Below are 23,123 nucleotides of genomic sequence, written 5' to 3'. Positions count from 1 at the left end.
GCCTGAACATAACACACACACACACAAACAGACAAACACTGCATACACAGTTGAACACTGGAGAGAAAGGGTATTTCTTAATGTGAGTGGCCCAGTGTAACTCCGGCATTCCGGTTTGCTACCATTATAAGACAGATTAAAATAGTTGTACCTGATTTCTTCAGCTCTTCAGTTAACAGTGTCTATACTAGCAGGCTATTGAGATCTACCGTACTCTCTGACTTGGGAATTATTTTCGTCACTAAGGAGTATTTCTGAACATCTTTACTGCAGATAACACAGGTTAAGTTTTTTAATGAAAATCCATCAAATTGTAGGATGTTAAGATATTAGCACCTACCTCTGTTTAAAAAAACCTCTGTGTAAACAGAATCAAAATGAATACAGTCACAAACAGCAATGTTAGCTTTGTAGAACACAAGAAAACATTTCCTGGCTAATTGACTAAAATTTGACTAAGGCAAACTTTATGTATTTTACTTTTAACTGAACCATTTCATTTCTGTTTTGATTCAGTCACGTAACATGTAACAGTGAAAGATCATTTAACTTTAAATGCTACAGACATTTTAACACTGGAGTTACAAGTTGGTATGTAATTATGATGTCAGATTTCTTGACAATGGATTGTTGAGCCTTGTAGATTTTTACTGCAATGTAAAGAATGAAAAACACTGCTAAAACATTCATGTCAGTGTTTTTCCCACCTGATATGAAACTTAATATTTAAGGCTTATATATTAGAATACCAAGGATCTGGATGGCAGGATAGAGAATAGTAAACTCAAAGAACTTTGATTCCTTAATAGTGTTGGTCTGTGCATTAAAATTTATGAGTAGGTCTAAATGTCATTTCTATAGTTGCGTTTTTACTATAATATATTTTATTTATTTAAAGTTATAATATATAAATAATGAATAATGGTAGAGTTACAGCTAAAGGTGGGCATGTGGATTACTATGAAAGGTCAGACCGTACTATGAAGGTGGTCAGACACAGGATATGATGCATATTAAACAATGGAAAAGATAAAAATAAAACTGGAATGAGAGGAAATTTCAAATACCATCAAACCTGATACAAAACCAAAATACAGAACATATGATATAAGGACAAATGTTAAATAATGTTTTATTGTCAAACATTTAAATGTTTGTTTTTTAGTTAATGAGAGCCAAAAGGTGTCAACTTCTTGATGATTAAATCCAATAACGATGCAATGATTAGATGGGGACTATAAATGTATTCCGTAGTGTTCCACATATAAATGAATAGCACAATTAGGATTTTAATTTTTTTTTTCAGCTGACTAGCTAATTTTCCACTCAGTATCATATAAGCAGTCAGAAGCAGTTAATAATGGAAATCTATTTTTTTATTAGTGTTATTTCTTTTGTCTTTACAGACATAACCAGAGCAACAAACCAAATTGAACTGAACAGTACTGAGCACTACACACACACTCTGTTCATCAACTGTATAGTCTGCACAGACCTACACCATATACACACTCTTCCGATATATATCCATCAAACTGTTTACCTGCTGTTTTGACATGCTGTCTCACATTTTAGTCGATTGCTGTTTTGCACAATCCTTTACAATATCTCAGGTAACTGCTGCTATAATACGAATGTGTTCATTCCAGTATTTCTGCACATGCAATAGTGTTGAACATACAGTATTTATACTGGTCACTGCTGTTTTTGTTTATTGTCTCTTGTATATTTTCTGTTTGCACCAGGTTGTACAGATGCACTTTATGTATCTAGGACTATTTACTAAGTCCTTAGCTTTGTGTTTGTTTTATGTAGCACCATGATCCTGGAGAAACGTTGTCTCATTTCACTGTGTACTGCAACAGCTATATATGGTTGAAATGACAATAAAAGCTTCTTGACTTGACTTGAAATAAATGTAATCTATTTTTATGTTCTTTGAACAGTATAAGTATGAAATATAACCAGTATAACTATTTCTATCAAATCTTATTTATATAACTATGTACATTTTTATACATTTCTGTATACATCCCATACTGAATCATCTCTATGCCAATCTTTACACATTTAAACACTAAAAGTGTAACACTACATAGGTATTCATTCTCAGGGAACCACACAGCCTCTTTATTTTTTTATTTATTTTACAAACTACATACAAAATTCCATAAATTAAACTCATGAGTTGCATGTGTCGAAATGAATCAAAATACAGAAAGAAAGAAATATTTCAAACCGATGAATAAATCACATATTGTAAGAGTCTAATACAAAATGTAAGTCTAATACATTATGTAATATTCAGATACCGTATTTGTGTTTAAAACAGATTTCATTAGTTATGTTCATATCAGAGCAAAACAACAATGATTTATGTACATATAAAAATGCACTGTGTAAATGATTTAGCATGTTTGGAAATACATTAATCTGTGAAATATCCCCAAAACATGAGCTGCCTTCTTGGACAGAGATAAAGGAAAGACACAGATAAAAGATGTCTGAGTCTGGTCTGGTCTGGGGAACTGCAATTTTTATAAACTTATGCTTGGTAAGATGATCATGATATGATCAGGGACGTTTTTTCAGACATATTAAGGCCACAACCTTGGCATTAAGGGATAATGTGTATTTTTTAAGCTTTTGTTGTTATCCAGTAGCTCAATATATTTTAATGGACAGGGATGTGTAGTCATATTATACCATATCCTAAAATGTATTCATTCGTCTTTTGACTAGCTGAAAAAAATATTTTAAGAAATCTCAGAGAGTATATTAGGTCACATTAACAGACAATATGACTGACAACATGTCAACGTCTTCCACTGTTTGAGATAGAAGTGTAATGTCCGTCAAACTATCATTATTGTTTTCTGTTAATGTCAGAACACAGCTCTGTTAGATTTTTCAATCAAATTAGTCAGAGGATGTTAATTTCCTTTAATTTAGCAGCTCTGATAATAATTACAGCTACAAGGCATATCAAAAGTTTATATCAACCCAAACCCATCAGTTTTATAGTAGCAGCTCATTCATAACATATTGTTATTTAACAATGAACATCCTTCCTTCCATCCATCCATCCATCCATCCATCCATCCATCCATCCAACCAACCAACCTGCCAACTATCCATCCATCCATCCATCCATCCAAGGAGTCACATGTTGGCACACGGTCACATTGGAACCTGGAGTCCATCTGATCTTGGGGCACAAGGCAGGGTACACCATGGACATTATGCCAACCCATCACAGAGCACAATCACACACACACTTTGACACACCCAATCACTCACCAGGGACAATTTAGGATGCCAATCAGGCTGCAATGCATATCCTTGGACATTTGGACATGAAACTGGAGAAGCAGCAGGTAATCACCAAAGCGCTCTGAGAACATGCAAGCTTCGCACACACAGGGTGGAGATGGGAATCCAAACCCCTTCCCTGGAAGTGTGAGGAAAACGTGCTAACCACTAAACCACTTTTCTCCCCAAAGAACAATATGTAAGCATTTATATGGTGTAGACTTCTGTAATGAGAGAGCTTTAACATTTGAAAGGAGTCTAAGGTGTCTGGGGTATCAGATGTTAGCATCAATGAGATATAAACTATAGGTAAGTCTTCAGGACAGAACATTAAAATGTTTTAGGACATGATGTTACAGGAAATCATTTATTTCAGAGTGGTAATGGATCAGTCTGTTTTAATCTTTGATTAAAATCTTGTGTTTTGGTCCTTACATAATACGATAGGATTACGATAGGAAGATATCTTAGGAGCAAGTTAAATCACTGGATCCATTTTCTGTTGTCTGCGTTTGCTTACAGCCGCCTACAGTAATTACTGTAATTCTAACGAAAAGAAACCACACCATTAATGTTGGGTTTCTTTCTCTTATTCTCTTCATTCATCTAGTTCCCCAATCCTCCTCCAAGTTGCCAGCCTGGGTGTTCTCCAGGCATTTCTGGTCGTTCCTCCCATGTTTAGTGACGTATTTCTTTGTCTTGATCCCTGCTGTATATAATGCAAATAGCTTCAGTAGGAGCACTAACAAAGAGCCACTGCTAACTATAACTGGCAAGTTTTTCAGGATGCCTCACTGCAGTCTCTGTATATTCAGGCAGAGGGAATCCTCATTAAATATATGATGCTGTATGGAAAGAATTGAAGAAAGAGAGATGCGGGTTAGGTGTTGTCCATTTTATTAGAAAATGCACCATGTTTATAATACATTCAGTTCACCTCTCAGCTTGGCATATATTTTGACAGATTTTACACTGGCACTTCACAATTGATATTTATTACAGTATTGCTTTATGTACAATAGAAAACTGATTGTTTAGATCATTTAGGGAAGCTACATTAATCTGTAAAAAGTCCACCAAAACATGGACTTGGTCATAGATTAAGAAAAGATATACAGTACAGGACTAAGATAAATCAGGGAAAGTATTTAAAGCAAATGATTTGAGGACATTCCAAAATGCTTTATTTGCAGGTATAGCAAAGCAAAGTATATGTTAGAATTTTCACATTTTAATGTTGTTTATAGTGATGATGGTGATAATGACACTGATGCTAATATTAAAATATATAGTGTGGAAAGTGTGTTGTATTTTGCAGATAATTCTGCCTTTTTTTTTTAAGAAACTCCAAATTAAAGTAGCCTCAAGTCATATCATACCTGGGTTTCTCTGTACACTGCATATCTGCTCCTAGTCCTCTTAAAAAAAACGTGTCTGAATTCTGGATGTCATTCGCTATGGATAGTAAAATTTTCTTTTCTTTTTTACCCTCAAAAGACAAACAATCACCAGGCAACTTGAATCGAAAAGTTCCTGAAATACACAGTCGAGCAAAAAATAAAAAAAGGAAAGCAAAAATCTGTATTTAAAAAGACCTAGAAATGAACCAAAAAGTTACTCATATCCATCAACGATAGCGTTGTTCAGAAGATGACCTGAAGGGGATGATGTTGCTTCCTTTCAGTCCAAAAACTAAAAAAAAAAAAAAACTAAAAAAAAAAACAACCAAATATTATCACTGTTCATTCAAGTGTCACTTTCACAGTCTGTTCCAAAGTGGACTCCGATACGAAATCCTGAATCTATATCAGTAATATTTTGCAGAGGGTCAACAGTTTTTAGTGTTCTCCCTCAGAAATCCTCAGTCAGGAAGACCATGAGATGCAGGCTAGTCCATCAAAAGTGCAGCTATTCCACTGTCTGCTACGGTCCGTATCCAATTAAAGTGCGTGAGTAGTTAAAATATTATATCCATCTTGTTTCCATATTGTCAATCATGTTGGTATAAATTGCGCTGACAGATCACAGATCAGACTGGAAGCTTCGTGTCTTCTATTTGTTGTATCCCAGAAAGTAGTTCCTGGAAACTGTTCAGGATTTTTTTCTGATGTGCACTTGAAGAGATTCCAATTTTGGCCAAATCCCTGTGAAGAGTGAGGAAATGTTAAGGGATAAGTAATGTTACAATTTCAATATGTGAAAGATTTTCCACTTTCCAATGTCTCATCTTTTCATATTAATCTTAAATCTTGTAGCTTGATGTAGAAAAAATGCCCTGAATAACTGCATTAAATTTATGGCTTACTTATTATTATTTATTATTATTTATTATTATTATTATTATTATTATTATTATTATTATTATTATTATTATTATTATTATTATTATTATTTGTTAATTAATTAAATATTTATTTTTTTTATTTTTTAGATATTTCTAAAATGCATCGAAAATCTTGATACATTTTCTACTGAAATATAAAGGACAAGTCTTATAAATATTAGATAGTAATAAACAAGTTCCTCTTGGAGTCTCAATTGGCATTTAGTAAACTACTCAGGATCCACATGTAGTGATGATGTATAATAAATAAGGAGGTGTTTGGAATTTGGTTATTTGTGTTAGAAAAAAAATTCGAAGAATATGAGGTGAGGATGGCACAAGGTACATTTGATGGCACATTTTAGCATGCATCCTGAATTGTGCTTGAATGTACAATTGATCCGGAAATCTTTCACTGATAGTGTTTCATATGTGTGCACAAGTTAAGTGTGCTTTTTTTACTCACTCTTGGTTCATGTGTATAATGCTTTCCAGGCTGCTGTGTCCGGCCATAGCGAAGTTCTCTCTGTACTTCTCCAGACCCATCGCTTTCAGCCACTCCTCTGCTGAACTGAATGAAGGGGATGGCTCAATGGTAGGGGTATGGTTTAGTGCCGATGGGTGGGACCTGAGGATCAACAGACCCGTATTGTGTTTAATTTAGAAGGCAAGTCCAGGTTTTCCCAGGTTTTATCCACTTATGAGATGGCACAAATTGAAGAATAAGCATGAATTATTATCCGATGTGTTTTATATTTATATATAACAAAAAATTCGGTTGCAAGCATAAACCGACTAATGATCGAAGCTAAAGATTGAACGAGCTAGCTTGTATTTTATACAGACAATGTAAAGGCATGTTAAAAGCAGAGACAAGACAATGTTATTTTGACTATCAACATTTCACTCAAAAATGTTAGTCATGCTAAGGAAAGATGCTGTACATATAAAATGATGATGCAGTTCTTTATTTTACATCAATCACTAACCAAACCTCCAAAGGAACCGCCGTAATGAGAAGCATCATCATAATGTCGTTACTAAACTGAGCCGTCAGAAGTTGTGCTCAGTTAGCTTTACTCAAAAGGATGATCTTTGGGAGATATGGTAAACCTTTGGTGTCAAATTATATGAACATCCTGTGTAGAAGTAGTAACTTCCCATAACTGGGTGTGTTTGTATAGAGCTGTATTGGTGTTATCTTACTGCATTTGTTCAGCGTTTGTAAGATAATAGTAGCTCATGGACAAACAATTTACAAGTTCTTTAGCTATTAGAATTTTAAGACATTTTGATAGACACATCTCATACAGGCTTATTGTCACTTAGTAATCATATGCATTTAAAAGAAGTATTAACGTACTTTTGTTTGTGTGATCTGCTTGTCTCTCCTCCCATCCTCTTGAGTGTGTTCGGGTTCCGGATCAGTTTGTCCAGCATGTTGACGATCTGGCTGAACTTGGGCCGCTCGCTGCGTTCTCTCTGCCAGCACTCTAACATGAGCTGGTGCAGTGCTACAGGACACTCCATCGGTGCTGGTAATCTGTACCCTTCCTCTATCGCCTTTATAACCTAGAAAACAGGATGCAGAAGTCACTGTGGTGCAGACAATCTGCTTTCTATACAGCAATGATAAAAATAAAACATTACTGTTTTGATCATATGAGATGAACATTGACTGTCCAGATTTTCAAGGACACAGTATCCTATTTTAGACAGTTCAAAAAACCCTTAAAGATATTTTTTTACATTCTTTTTTAACATACGTCACGATTCATTGTATCAATCAAACAAAATTCGTCGTCTGTAATCTTCCACTAACGTGCCGAGACTTTTGCCTGCCTCTAAACAGCCCCTGATTTTTGCTGTGCACTTGCATAAATGTGAGCAGCAGTCCTGTTGCAAGAGGCGAGCAGTCCCTCTTGATTGATTGCAGCCTAGAATCTAAATCTGACTACAATCAAAGTAAGATGAATAGAAACCAAAGTCCTGTTTAACATTCTTCCCATGCAATACACGAAATACTTCACAACGTGGATACAAATATGTACGAATTTCAATTTTGTTTTGTCTTTTAATAAAGATAATGATAAACCAAACTATAAGACACATCAATTAAATAATTTATATTAATAGTATATGCAAAATATTACGTTTTATACAATAATGAGTTTTTTTGCATGGATATTAATGTAAAAAAAAAAAAAGTAAACTGACAATGTGGATACATGTTTAATTTGCAGTATATCCATTAAAAAATTTACAGCATGTAAGAGAGGCTTTTGTACTTACATCCTGGTTACTCATGTCCCAGTATGGCCGCTCTCCGTATGACATCACCTCCCACATGACGATGCCGTAGCTCCACACGTCACTGGCTGAAGTGAACTTCCTGTACGCAATGGCTTCAGGGGCTGTCCAGCGAATCGGAATCTTTCCTCCCTGCGATTTACAGATATGTTCACACCAATGTACTGGTACTGAGCATTGACACATACATGAGGATCTGTGAAATGGGTGATGTGATATTGGGGGTTTTGGTAGCTTAGTGGTAAAGGCATTGGATTATTGATCAAAAGGTTGTGAGTTCAAAGCCCTGGTCCACCAAGCTGTCACTGCTGGGCCCTTAAACCTGAATTGCTCAGTTGTATAAAATGACATTAAATGCAAGTTGCTATAAATGATGCATCTGTGAAATGATGGAAATGTAAATACTCAATTTCTGCCTCTTACACAGACAGACATGCTCTCTAGCATTTTTCCCTTTTCTCTTTGACGTTATATTATTGGGATGAACGTTACAGGTTATTGTATTGACAAATTAGCACAAGCTTATAAAACAGCGCAAGAGGTAACAAGTGAAAAAGACTCTAGAATCCAGTCATCTGAGTTCACATGCAAGAAATTAACAAAGGCTAATACAATTTTGCAACATTCAATATTTTTTTCCACCAAGATTACATCATTCAGTCATTAATCAACATCAGGTCGTGATTGTTAAAAATTGTAAACATTTTTCCTCTGACCTCAAATGTATTCAATCAAACTAGACAGGTTTCATGACTGAAGTTTGGTTTTGTACTAGAGTTATGAGGCCAGTGTATATATGAAAACTCTCATTTAGATAAACATGCTTTCTTCAGGTTTTATTAATGTAAATATCTGAAAAGTAAGATTTTTGAGACAGATGATGAAACAGAAACAGATCTCTCTCTCTCTCTCTCACCCGTGTTGTATAAGCTCCCTCAGGTTTGTCCTCCAGCACTCTGGACATGCCGAAATCAGACACTTTACACACAAGGTTACTGTTCACCAGAATGTTTCGTGCTGCCAGGTCTCTGTGGACGTAACTCATGTCTGATAGATACTTCATCCCTGAAGCGATGCCACGCAGGATACCAACCAGCTGAATGACTGTGAAACGACCATCGTTCTTCTGCAACACATGAAAAACAAAACTAAATCATCCATTCATGTCATTTTAAGGATTCAACTCATATGTAAAGTAAAAAAAGGTTAAATTAAATTTCTTAATTAGAAAAATCACAGGTTTAAATAATATTTATAGGATAATATGGGTGATTTGGGCCTGAGGGTAAAATGTGAACTGATAGGGTTAAATAATGACTAATATCTGATTTTTAAAAAATCACAATCGTTCCTGTTTTTGTGTGTGTGTGTGTGTGTGTGTGTGTCTGTGTGTGTTGTTTTCAGGTGGATCTCAGAGGCATTGACACGAATAAACACGGAAACCTCTTAACATTTTTGTATTCTAGCTAACATCACCTGGGCCTGGGCTTACCATTGCACTACTTCACTTTTTCCATGTCTACTAATCTCTGAACTTTTATCTCTTATCTTCCTAATAGTATGTATACAATATAAGAGCTCTGAGTATCACTTTATATGGTACTTGTACACTTGCTTATAATTTTAATAAGTAATAAAGAGTAAAGTTATTTCCAACTGTCATCTAACACCCATGCGTTTAATAATATGGAACTGAAAGATTATTTACTTTCCTAATTAAAGAAAAATCAGAACAAGGTTTATTGCTACATTATCCTACTTTCCTTAACCTCCACTCACTCCGTAATTAATTGAGAAATTGATTGCAATAAAGTGAGCTTTATGTTTTTATTTATCTTTGTGTTCAGTAAATAATAAATGTACTACTACAGTAATGACTAATTGCTCATTAAATATTGTTTGAATTGACCGGCTGATATCCAATATCTAGCATCTTCACAATATATACATTATAATGCTTAGGTTTAATATGAAAGACTGATCTCTGTTCATCTACATGTGTTGGGTGAGACATGTTCATTTCAAGATATATAAAAGAACATCTAATACTGATCCAGAGTCACACTTACTCTGAGAAACACGTCCAGAGAGCCGTTCTCCATGTATTCGGTGATGATCATAATCGGCTTGCCTGCAGGATGCACGGAACGCAATTAAATAATCATTCACAAATATTCTGCAGGACAAAATAAAAAAAATATTTCATTTTCATTGTCCCCATATTCAGCATTGGATTTCTTCGTCAATGCACAATCCACAATAAAGATTAATGGCTCATATGAAAGAAGACGCTCTTTCGTTTGCTATGTAGCCTAATCAGGGCAAAATATTCATAAAATTCTTCAAAAAAACAAAAACTGTTTTTCCACACATATGTTTCCATCTACAAAGTAAATGGTGATATTAAACCCATTTCTGTTTTCAGTGATGCCCTAGATTCTGTGACGTGAGAACAGAGGTTAAAACGTCACATACTGATAGCTTGCAGCGAAACAATTCATTTGTTTATTCTGATTGAAAACGTCTGATATGTCGATTTCTATTCTGCAGGCAGTACTAGTAAAAAAAAATAATTATTCTAGCAAGAGCTTGTTTTTGAGAAAACCGACGAATCTACAGTATGAAACGGTTGCTTTGAGTTGTATATACAGAAACACCTTGTAGATGATTCAGTATCTTGATGGCAGGCCATACCTAATCCTCAACTGAGAACTATCCAAACACAAATCAACAAATTCCTTTTTGTTATTTGAGGGCAAAATGACACCAGATACACACGCTCATACAAAAACACACACTTTGTGCGGCCTCTCTGACTGACAGCTGCTTAATGGTGTGTCCGTGAGGAGGAAGTGTAGCTAAGGAGGCCCAGACAGACACATTGTCAGCCATCTTTGTTGCTGTTGGCCTCTCATGTGACCTCAAGGCAGATTTGATTGACAGCTCTTCAAGAGGGCCAGGGGAAAAGCTAACCTTTGAACCAGCCGTCTCCTCCCTGCCTGGATTTCCCAGACACACCTTCTTTTATCCTCTACATTAAAAGACAAATTCAATATTTGCCATGTGTGGTGTGGGCCTGCGTGCCTGGATTTGGCCATGAACTCCACAGTGAACTTGTTGTTAATGGAGCATAAATAAGCTTTGAAAATTAGAGACACTAAGACAATATATAAAAGAAAACACCAACAAAAAACGTACGAAGGCGCAAAGGAGCAGAAGTGTGGGCTGAGCTCCTGCTGTGGTATCATTTGCATGTTATGATTTCATTTGCAGACATTTACATTATGCAAATAAGCATTCAGATTCGTTATTCCTGCCACATACAGAGGCAGACTTACAGGACGTGTTTCAGGTCTCTAAGGGGCAAGAAAAGAGAGGAGAATTAATGAACAAATCTGCCCATTTTAACCTTATACCAAATGTTCAGTGTTACAAATAACTTAGAAATAAAATGTCAACACTTTTACCAAAATAGGGTTTTACCAGTTGCTTGTAGGTTGCCAGATACTACAGATTATATTTATAAATTAAAAACATTATCCTGTTGTCTGTTCAGTAGATGACAGCTAACATGGTATACAGACAAAAGTTCAGTTCAGTTCAGATCAGATCTTTTCTTATGCAACATACACTGATAAATCTAAATGTTTTGCTGTTTAGCATGCTGAAGGTTTTCTTTTGTCCCTCTAGATCCCATTCGACTATAAACCGCTGTATAAAGGACATTACATATTTACATTTACGTTATTTACTGTCCGTTATCACCCAAATGAAGATGAGGTTCCCTTCTGAGTCTGGTTCCTCTCAAACCACCTACAAGTTTTCTAACATGAATAACTGCAGCTTCTAAATATAATCCTCTGTTGTGGGGGTTTGTAGCCAATCACATGCAAAAGATGACTTTCTGTCTTAAGTGACAGGGCAGACAAATATATTTTAAAGTCAAATGACGCTTTAACTCAAAGTCAAAGGTGGAATCACGAAATGAAGTGTAAAGTCTTCCTTATAGCCATATTTTTCAATAGTCCGTTCCGCTCAGTAATCTGATTGGTCCAAGAGTGTCTATATTTCCTATAAGCACACTGGGATGTTTTGCTGCATTCACGATATCACTTCCTAGTTAAAAACTACAATGTTAGCAATATCATCAGCAGACATGGCCGAAAATACTTTCAGGAATATTAAATTTCTTCAGATAGAGATGAAAAGAAAGAACGGATTACAATATGACCCAAAGCACCCACCAATACCCAAAATCCCTAGAAGTTTCAAGTATGTACAAATCAAGGTGAGCTAGCTACACAGCTAACAACAGTTAAAGTTAATGTGTCTTCCTTGGGAGTTATTACTGCTAGCAGAAAAAATCAAAAATCAAAAACATTTGGCGATATTGCGTATGAAATGTCACTTACTAATTAATAATATTCATTTCTTGTTGTCGTATAAAAGCAATATTGCACTTAGTCTTCCCCAGTCCACCTGACATCTGCCACTCAGAAAGAGCCTTGTGTTTAAGTACTAGTCATGTAAAGGAACGTTACATGAAAAATTGAACTCTTCAGCTTTAATGATAACATATCAGATGTTTCACCAGGTTTCAAAATAACAGTTATTTTGCTGTACTTGTCATAGCAGCCCGAATAAAGAAATCAGATAACAATTCCTCTATCAAACCAGTATAAACTTTTGAAATCTAGTTAAAGTCTGATCATCTGTTAAGAACTAGATTGTAGCAGGTTTTTGTGACAGAAGTGTATACCGAAATACCGAAACCCAAGCTAAAAATCCGACAAGGGATAGAATGCTGAACGACATTGATGACAGGAAAAATCTACTGTTGCTTTTAACACATAAGTACATAAATACATGAATGTAACAACAAGGGATAATATATTACACTGTAGTGTGAAAGCAGGGCAAGTGTGTTAATGAGTTCACATAGCGGCTGTGAGGCTCGGGTTGAGATGGACGTAGAGGTGTGGGGTGTTAAGTGGTGGATATTAAGTAACACACTGACCCCAAAACCTAAACACATTAAGAGCCACTCTTACACACACACACACACACACACACACACACACACACACACACACACACACACACACACACACACACACACACACACACACACACACACACACACACACACACACACACACACACACACACACACACGGCAGGGCTGAAAGACTTAGAGACACACATATAGAATGACATTCAATGCCTCAAATACCCCTGCCTCAACACATTAAGAGTCACTCCACTTGTTGCTTCTCTCCCATTCACACACACACACACACACACACACACACACACACACACACACACACACACACACACACACACACACACACACACACACACACACACACACACGGCTATAGGGAAAAGCTATAGGGTGACAGTCAAACACATTTAGATGTGACACTTTGATTAATGGCTCTGAAATGCTACCGGATCTTCTGGGCTTTTTTACAACATCTACAGCATCTGTCACTAACACATGCTGTTTGTGTGTGTATGTGTGCGTGTGTGTGTGTATGTCTGAGTTGGAGAGAAAGTAAGAGTAGTGAATTTGTCAGTGCTTTATGCTGTAACACACACACGCACACATACACACATGCGCGCGCACACACATGTTGGAAAGAAAAAGCGGATTTTTTTTTAGATTGGTCTAAATAAGTAAGCACAAAATAAATGCGGTGCCTTAATATGGCTTACAATTTTGCTCTAATTATACATAACTTTGTAGTCATGTACCGTTTTATTTCTGTAACCTTTTCAACTGTCTGAACTGTATTCAACAGTTTTAAACAGACATTTCTCATACTCACAAATCTCTAATAGTTTTATATCGGACATGATGTACAAAGCTTTTAAAAAAAATGTTTGTGTAACATCTTGTTTAGCATGTAGTGAGTTCATTTAATGTATAAGAAGCCTGTTGCTATTTGGTCTGTTTTGTAAAAACAATAATGTATTATAATCTATAATAAAAATAGGTAGAATTATAGTTTACAATAAATGATACAGATATTGCCATCCTTTTCTCCTTTAAAATGTATAAAAAATAAATATGTAAAACAAATGTCAGAAAAATATTTAAGTGTATGGAAAAGGAGGCAGAGACTCACACATGGTGACTACGCCCTCCAGATGGATGATGTTGGGATGATCAAACTGGCCCATGATGCTCGCCTCGCTCAGGAAGTCCCGTCTCTGCTGCTCGGTAAACCCAGCTTTTAGTGTCTTAATGGCCACACACACCTCTCGCTTCGTAGGGAACTTCAGACGACCGCAACAAACCTCACCGAACTCACCTACACATCAGAATATATTAGACTTTTGGAAAACATATTTAAATGTTCATGTGTTTTAAAGCACATCCACATAATTCTGTGGAAAGAAAACTGTTAACAATGTAGCTTAATTAGTTTTGTTACTGACATCACTGTTGGTAAGTGAAGAAAAAAATCTGCTGAATGAAATATATGCATTTAAACTTCTTATTGCTTTTACATTTTAGTAATTGATGGCTCTAACACACTGATACTGACACACAAACACACACACTCTTGCTGTGAATGATGACTAGCTCTTACCGATACCGATGACTTTCTCAATCTTTATGCAGGAGGCGTCGATCTCCTTAGCAAACTCTCGGATTGCCTGATTCGGGTCCTCGTAAGTAAACGGATCCACGTAAACCCTCACTCCTACATCACACACACCAAACACACATGAACATATCCAATCACGCATCAATGCACACACATATAGTATCTCTTTTCCTGCCAGTGAAGCCTGTTTCATTTGCCTAAACAAATGCTAAATCCTTCCATTCACTCCTGTGATCGGATTAGCTTCCACTCTTATATTAGCTATTTGACTACTAAGTGTCTGTGTTACAGTACTGAGCTTAATAGTCACGCTGTCATTTCACATGAGGGGGAACCATCTGTGCTCCTGTATGCTCAAGAAAGGTCCCATCAATGCCGATACACCTCAGCAGATCAGATTTAGAAAGTGTGTTTGATCTGTACTGGATTCAGCTAAACTTATCTCACCTGGTATAAATGTAAATGTGCTCTCATTTAATCTATCTCACAAAATCAAAAAGAGTCAAGCCTCAATCAAGACAGAAATATTATCACACAGTATGTCTTTAACACAAATAAAAACATTCTGCCATTTAAATTAATTAACCTAACATAAACTACCTAATTTTGTGTTTAAGATACAAATGTTTAAGCTACAAATACACAGTCTGGTGAGACACGAAATCATCAGTTAGACCAAGAACCCCCCAAAAAAACAAACAAAACAAGAAAAACAGAAAAAAAAAAAAACAGAACCAGATAAAACCTCAATCCAAATAAATCCCAGATCAGGATGAGAACCAGATAAATCCAAAAAACAAAAAATTCAGGTCTTCAATCTGAAAAAGAATGTCTATAATGACATTCTGAAAAAAATAGATAAAGCACAAACAAAAGCTAGAAAGTCTTTTCCCTCCATCTGTACTGTACATTACTGTTGTACTGATATTTACTGCAATTATTCACCTAGTACTTAGACTTCACTTCAACTATCGATCATAAACACAATTATTTATTACTATTATTATTGCTATTTGCACACCTGCATTTATCGTAATCACTGAATGTATCTATGCTATCATGTTACATGCATCACAATGTTTACCTCCACCTGTCTATATAGTTTATCTCGACATATTGTGCCACATTTCTCATTCTTTTAATTTCTTTAATTGCCATGTTCTTTACTGGTATGCACCATACTGTTTACCTTCACCTGTACATTGTTATCTTAACATATTGCATCATAACCTAATTGATTTAATTTAATTTAAAATCTATTTGCACTGCTGGTTGGATGCTACCTGCATTTCATTGTCTCTGCACTCTGACAATGAGAGTAAAGTTAAACCTAAATAAATCCGAAATAAATAATACAAAGAAGAAGTTGGTGTTAGCAACCAAATAAAGACTAGAACTAGATGAACCAATGAACCAAATAAAGTTTAGATAAATTCCACCTATGGGAACACTCAAGTGAAGCTTTTGTCTGTCCTGAAGTTGCAGAAATGATGCAATGATTTGTATTTTTGTATTTTGCTTTTGAATACGATGATTTGTACCTGCTTGATGCTTTTCTTCATCTTGCTTGGCTTTGCTGTATTTGGCCCTCCTGAAAATAAACAGCTAATTTAACGGCTTCTGCACACAATACACACAATACCCACAATACACACAAAGGACACGTACACAGAGGACACACAGTAGGATTACAGGTACACACCTCTTTCTGATGAGGAAGGCACAGGCGAGGATGAGGAGCAGAACGACACTGCCACAAGCGCACAGCAGAAGGATGGTGGGGTTCATGCCTTCTCCCACCACAGGAGACGGTACTGACGGAGAGAGAGACACGTTTTTATTTCATCACCTGTCCTTCAAATATCATTTTAATATGTATACTCCTAAGCAGTCTGCCTTACCTGGAGTTAAAGTTAATACAGTTCTAAGAGAATGTTCAAAGATAGTATTATATTAAAGATTTACAGCTTAAACAGACAGTGTGACACATTTTAAACTGTAACAATATTAGAACATTACAATTAAAAGCAGTAAAAAATAGTAATCTTCAACAAGGACTTTGTTCCATTTGACTCTCATTTTAGACATTTCAGAAAATCTCTTAATAAATCTGTTAATAAATCCAGAGTTTAAAGCATAAAGCAAACAACACAGTTATGGATTAACACTTATGATTTCTTTTATAATTAATAATAAAATAAAATACAATTTCAAGACTGAGGAAAAAACACTCAAGGTTTGTTCACATACCATTTTAACATAAAATAATATTAGTTATGTTATTCTTGTGTTATTCTATTGCTTCAGTGCATTTAATTTACATCAACGTTTATACTCTAGCTACTTAACTTAAAAAAGTGTGATCGCTGTTTTGTTACATAGATGTCTCTGATTGGTGACGAGCAATTTAAAACTCATTAATAATTCTGGTCTCTGTTGTATAAGTATTGTTCTATTGTATAAGTCAGTCTTTAGGTTAGTAATAAAATCCGTTTACGGGTTAAGTTTCACACTAACCTGAGTTGGTCATGACTTCCAGTGGAGCGCTAAAATCTCCGTAACCGGCTGCTGTGCGAGCGCGCACGTGAAAAACGTAGGAAGTCAACGATGTCAGGTCCTTTATGTTAACACTTCGAGATGTGGTCTTCACAATACGATAACTCCTCTCATTCTGCTCCTGAGAGAGAGAAACGGATAAAAGAAGGGAAGAGGAAGGTTACAAGTTCACAAGTTAGGAAGTCTGATGGCTATTTCCAGGCTTGTCAACATTCATTTCCTGTATATCCCATATGTGTATCCTCAGGGGACAAGGAGTGTTTCTTAATACCTATCTTTATATTTAACTTCTATTATATGTACTAGCATATTTTTGAATTGTTTACATTACAGCTACTAGAAAACTAATTAAAAAACATCTAATACTCTTTTCAAATGTTTTCAGAACAGACAATTTGTTTATAATCACAACAAGGCTTCTGTGTTTAGCGATCTAGTTAGCAATAAACCCCTGAGGTAATGTCAGACAGTCTATTAATTCAGCGACATTTATCTAATTTATATACAGATAAATTCTACACAATTACCTGATAGTACTTATGCAAGAATTCAGAGGGCCAGCAAGGAAAAAAATGTGGCTCTGTTTAGCGACAATGTTTAGTTAATAAGAACTTCCTCAGGTAATGTTAGTCAGCCTGTTAATTTAGCAACCTTAGGATCTTATTTTTAACAGGTAAATTCACTAACCTAGAATCTTTTTAACCTAGAATTCAGCTATTTAGAATTTAGATAGCTAGCATGAGCGATGTGTGGTAACTTTTGCTAGATCTCCATTGTCAATGAATGGAACTAAAACCTGTCAAACTCATACAGATGTGATCTCCTTTATTTATAGAAAGTAATTTACCTAAATTGGACAGTTACTATTTAGCACCTGAGGAATCTAGCTAGACAGATTAATTACCATTGTCAGTGGATGTATTTTAAGAGCACTCTTAGTAATTAGAAACATCTAGCAGCTAAGCTAAAGGCCCAGCATTTCTGGTACTGTGAAGTAATGTCTTCATCTCCCATTAGTCCTCTAACCTTTTCAAAGTATTTGACCTCATACTCCAGTATGACTCCATTGGGTTTATCAGGCTCCTGCCAGAAGAGTACAAGAGTGTCGCGGGTGACATCCTTACTCTGCACAGACATCACTGTTGATGGAGCTGCAAGGAGAGATATAAAGACACATGTTACTGCTTTCTGTCGAAACACAGTCAGAAAAGACTGAGAAAGGTTCTTACAGCTCCGTCTGCTTAACTCGGAATTCAAATGCTAAACACACTTTTGTTGTTGTGCTAAACCCTGTTTTGTTCTGGGTGAGAAAGTCAAACAAGGGTCTGAGGGAGACGGAAGGAGACACAACACGGAGGACAGAGAGGACAACACAAATCAAATACAAGTGAGGTGTAAATGTGCAAGACAAAACACTTCCTCTGTCTGTCAAGTATATGCTAATAAAGTCCAATATTTCTGGGAGAAAAAAAGCTGAACAAATGAATCAAATACAAATAAAATGAATGACATCATATTCTTAAAATGTAAAATATAGATGTAATTATTATTTGTGACTTATTTTTTTATTGTTTATGGATGCAACGTATACTGTAACCAATTTCAATTATATTTCTTCCTGTAAATGTGTGAATGACTGAAATCAGAGGTGTAAATGTCGAATAGCACGATATCATCATGTACAAGTTTAGGAAATGAATTTTAAAGATATATTATAGTGTAAACGAGTGTTTATACAGTAATATTAGCTGCGGTTGTGTTACGCAGACCTCCGGATACTACAGGGTACTTAGTATACTTACCTTCTTAGTTTTTTTGTTTCTGTTAGTTATTAATTTTTTTGTGATTCTTGCTATTTTCAATTATAACGATTCAAATAATAAAAGTGCTTCAGGTACAGTTACTATTAAATCATTCACATGGACTCAAGTGTTTTAACCACAAATCGTATTTCTCTTCCAGCTATTCATGTTTTTTCTGGGCCTCAGGGTCTCTCTGTGTGTGAGACTGTGTGTGGTTAAAACAGCTCGTTCTTTTCAGTCTTAAGTGTTGTGTGTATTGAACACTCGGCCTCTGGCTCCCAGTAGTGACAGCAGTGTGGCGGCTATTTTTCAGCTAAGCACATCCATCTTCCTCTGTCGAGGCCGACAGACTAAACACGACTTTGGCGTCTCCCCACTGGGATTCAGATGAACCCCTACCGGCTCAAAACCCAGGGGTTGACGCCCTCCTCAACCCCCAACACACACACTCCTGTAATCCACATCCATCATTCGTCCTGCTCTCGCAGATATGTCTCTGTAATCGAGTTTGTGTGTGTGTGTGTGTGTGTGTGTGTGTGTGTGCATGTGTGTGTGTGTATAGTGAGCTAGTGTGAAAGTAAAGATGAGTGATTCTTAGTTTGGTTGAGTAACCTGGAGTGAAGACAAGAAGATAACATACATGCAGTATTTTCTGCACAATAAGCTGCAAAGTAGGACAAATCCACAAAACTACATATTCTTTTAATTAGTTCTATAAGCCATAATGATGCATTCTCATATTTTTAGGAGTTAATACTGTTAAAGTATTGGTGGGGTTTAGTTTGGTGGGGTTTAGTTTAAGATTTAGCTCTGAAGTTGTTCCACTCTGACATATCTCTACAAAGGTATTGTAGAAGTGTCTGAAATAAATCTCTTCCTTGGTAAAAAACCAAGCTCATATGTATCTATGTCATATTAAATATTAGCTAGTCTGAAAGCATTACACTGAGGGTGTCACTGATGTTGGGAAGAGATTTTCTGTGCCCCACCATTCATCACGTCTCTAACGACCAGAGGTTCAGAGGTGAGAGAACATTTTGGATGCTCCAGTTTCAGAGAGTGAGTGAAGGCCGGTTTCCTGTTCAGATGAAAGCATACATCACGCTAAAATCAAATCAGGCTTTAATGCCACAAACTGCTTAATCCAGTATTACTGACACTCATCCGCCTTAAGAAGCTTGTTATCGCTTAGCCATAACCGTGTTCTAGTAGAACGGTCTGAATGTTAGGTTTAGAATGCTGGGTTTGATGGTTTATGTTGACAGGCTTAATTATTTCATATCATGTAATAAGACCTCAGCATAGAACAACAATTAAATACATCATTAAATACATGCTGAAATAGGCAAGTCAATCGTTTAGTTAAGTAATTATCCATTACATACTACTAATGTGCTGGTAGATAAATTGTCTACTCTAAATTTTTATTTACCCTAGATATTAATAAATGTGAATGTGTGCACGGTGCCTAGCGATGGACTCATCCATGGTTACTTATTTATTTTTACGGTGGAACCTTCCATATCTACAGATACTTATCAAGTTGTTGTTATTTTTGTTGTTGCCCTTCAGCTCCTCCCTGTTCGTGGTCACTACAGCGAATCATTTAATCCACAAGTTTTGATTTGGCACAGGTTTTACGCCGGATGCCCTTTCTGATGCAGCCTTCCCATTTTATCTGGGATTGGGACTGGCACTGAGAGTTTACTCCTCAGTGTCTGGGATGGTTGAAACCTGAATGATGATCGGCAATTATATAACTTAAAAATTAAGTGTATTTTGTTCAATAATTAGTGTTCTAGGTTTGTGGTAGCTTAGTGTTTAAGGTGTTGGATTACTGATTGGAAAGTTGCAAAACCAAGCTGCAGCTCCTGGACCCTTGAGCAGGGACCTTAACTCTCAATTGCTCAGCTGTATAACTGATATAAATGTAAGTCGCTCTGGATAAGAGTGTCTAAGGGGCTTTGTATAGCTATCCAATCGTAAAAAGACCGGGTGTAAATGCCCTCTGAAATGTTTTCGAGACGGATATAAATCCGTTCGTTCAAACCACTTCAGGAGGTGGTCTGGTACGCATTTCAACTGAAACTGGACAGGTGTAAATGAATGTGGTTTTTCAAGCCACATACTGTACATCAGCGCTATACTCCTCCCAAACGGAAGTACGTCACTCGCAAGTGACTCACGAGTCGTGCATCGCGGCAGAAACAAATAAATGTAAATGCTGTTTTTTTGTAGCATCACCATCATAACAGGTTTTTTCATCTTTTTGATTACCTTCTGAAAACTGCATACACCAAAATGGGTTCCACTTCAATTACCCCGGAAATGAGGTAAAATATATTTGCATTTTGGGCGGGAGTAGAAAGATCGGATTGATATCCGATTTGCAGAGACACATTTATGTGGCCTAATGTAAATGGAACAGTTTTAACAAATCAGATAGCTATCGTATCAGAGAAAACACATGAAGTGACCAGGTGTAATACGGCCCTAAGAAATGCCGTAAATGTAAACCTAATGCTGATCAATACCATGTTCTCTTAATAACAAAAGAGGTCCACAAGGCTGTAGCATTGTCGGCTGTACATGAGGACACCTATATGGTGCCAGCTTTTACAGCTCACAATGAGAAGTAAGACACACACAACCTCATGGACCTAATGAGCGTCGGCAAACAAGAAACAGGACTAGCGTAACTAATGCTGAGGCAGCATGTCTACTGTAAATACACAAACAAATAGTCCTTTCAGATTTAGGTTAAAGCAAAACTTGTATAAAATTGTATACGTTGTTTTCATTGTAAGAGCTAAATCCAGAACCTGCATATGCAAACACACACAGCGCACAATCCCACCTGTTGAGAATAATCAAGCTGTGTAAATAAAATTGAGTGAGTGGAGGCTGGATGTCTCACACAGCTGCCACATATTTTCTTTCCAATCTCCAGAGATGGCAGGCAGGAAAGTGTACAAAGCATATGCAGAACAGGAGTCATGAATATTCAAATCTCCTTCATGAATAAGCAGCAGAGCAGCCCACCTACTTGCCGACTCCCACACTACACGACTTGTGTCTTTTGTTCCTGCTTTGAACCTCATCCACGGACCATGCCAGTCTTTTAATATTCTCTTTCTCCTGAGACACACACACACAAACACACACACACACACACACACACACACACACACACACACACACACACACACACACACACACACACACACACACACACACACACTCTCTCTCTCTCTCTCTCTCTCTCTCTCTCGCTCACAAATGAATGTCTTAAAAGGTCCTTTATGGACATTTAGCTGCTAGAGCTGAAGCTTAGTGAAGCTGATATGGGAAAGCCACAACTTAAAACCTAACACCTTATACCATAAACCATCACTGTTAGGCCTGAGGGTGATTTATGAGCGTTGATTGTCAAAGAGAGTTCCGGATTTCCGTCTCACACTCTGCTTCGGCTAGAAACCCAACACGACATCAAGTGTGCAGACTGACACACACTAAAACACACAATGTACTTCATTAAACACACACAAACACACACACACACACACACACACACACACACACACACACACACACACACACACATACACACACAAAGGCTATAATAAATCTAAAATGAAGGGTAACTGGCACAACATGTGAAATACTGAGCGTGTGTGTGTGTGTGTGGGGGGGTGTGTGTGTGTGTGTGTGTGTGTGTGTGTGTGTGTGTGTGTGTTAATAGAGCAAAGACATAATTCAAAAGCTCTTTACAGGTGAAACTGATCTTCTGCAAACATTAGTCTAAGAAAAAGAAACACAACCACTCACACAGTTGGGTCTAAACCAGAGTCCACTACCTGTGCTGTAATTTACTGCTAATGCTAATACATTAAATCAGATTTCTCAAAAACGTTTCCTTCACTTTTCTCTAAGTGTGTTAATGCCCAAAATATGTACAATTTTACATATCTGCTGTGGAACCCATGAGAAACAAGTTAATTCAACTGTTTTCTCATCTGCCTGATTTTTCAGTATCTTGAAGTAAAACAGTAATAAAATAATAATAATAATAATAATAATAATAATAATAATAATAATAAACATTTGTTATATTAGAGAGAAAACAAAGCATTAGTCTTCTGTCTTGAAGATTTTTACATGTCAGAAGATTTAGTAGCTTTACAAAATGCCGACACTAGA

General features: G+C 36.4%; 1 protein-coding gene across 1 annotated transcript in view; it reads right to left on the bottom strand.

Annotated features, from left to right (window-relative positions):
* Positions 1 to 4,192: 4,192 nt before the first annotated feature.
* The window catches only part of LOC113643754 (ephrin type-A receptor 4-like), a 42,773-nt gene continuing 23,842 nt past the window's right edge, over positions 4,193 to 23,123 (bottom strand). Inside the window, exons 6-17 of the mRNA XM_027148180.2 lie at positions 18,148 to 18,272; positions 17,083 to 17,242; positions 16,268 to 16,379; positions 16,107 to 16,156; positions 14,548 to 14,661; positions 14,080 to 14,265; positions 10,015 to 10,076; positions 8,862 to 9,071; positions 7,928 to 8,077; positions 6,999 to 7,207; positions 6,102 to 6,263; positions 4,193 to 5,456 (exon numbers count right to left, since the gene is read on the bottom strand). Of these exons, the coding sequence (XP_027003981.1) occupies positions 5,342 to 5,456; positions 6,102 to 6,263; positions 6,999 to 7,207; positions 7,928 to 8,077; positions 8,862 to 9,071; positions 10,015 to 10,076; positions 14,080 to 14,265; positions 14,548 to 14,661; positions 16,107 to 16,156; positions 16,268 to 16,379; positions 17,083 to 17,242; positions 18,148 to 18,272 (1,655 nt within the window). The 3' untranslated portion in view covers positions 4,193 to 5,341. The remainder of the gene's footprint in view (positions 5,457 to 6,101; positions 6,264 to 6,998; positions 7,208 to 7,927; positions 8,078 to 8,861; positions 9,072 to 10,014; positions 10,077 to 14,079; positions 14,266 to 14,547; positions 14,662 to 16,106; positions 16,157 to 16,267; positions 16,380 to 17,082; positions 17,243 to 18,147; positions 18,273 to 23,123) is intronic.

The sequence above is a fragment of the Tachysurus fulvidraco genome, chromosome 11 (assembly GCF_022655615.1).
Source record: "Tachysurus fulvidraco isolate hzauxx_2018 chromosome 11, HZAU_PFXX_2.0, whole genome shotgun sequence".
NCBI classification, from domain to species: Eukaryota; Metazoa; Chordata; class Actinopteri; order Siluriformes; family Bagridae; genus Tachysurus; species Tachysurus fulvidraco.
The sequence above is the reverse complement of the archived record's forward strand: the minus strand, read 5'-3'. Positions and strand labels throughout refer to the sequence as shown.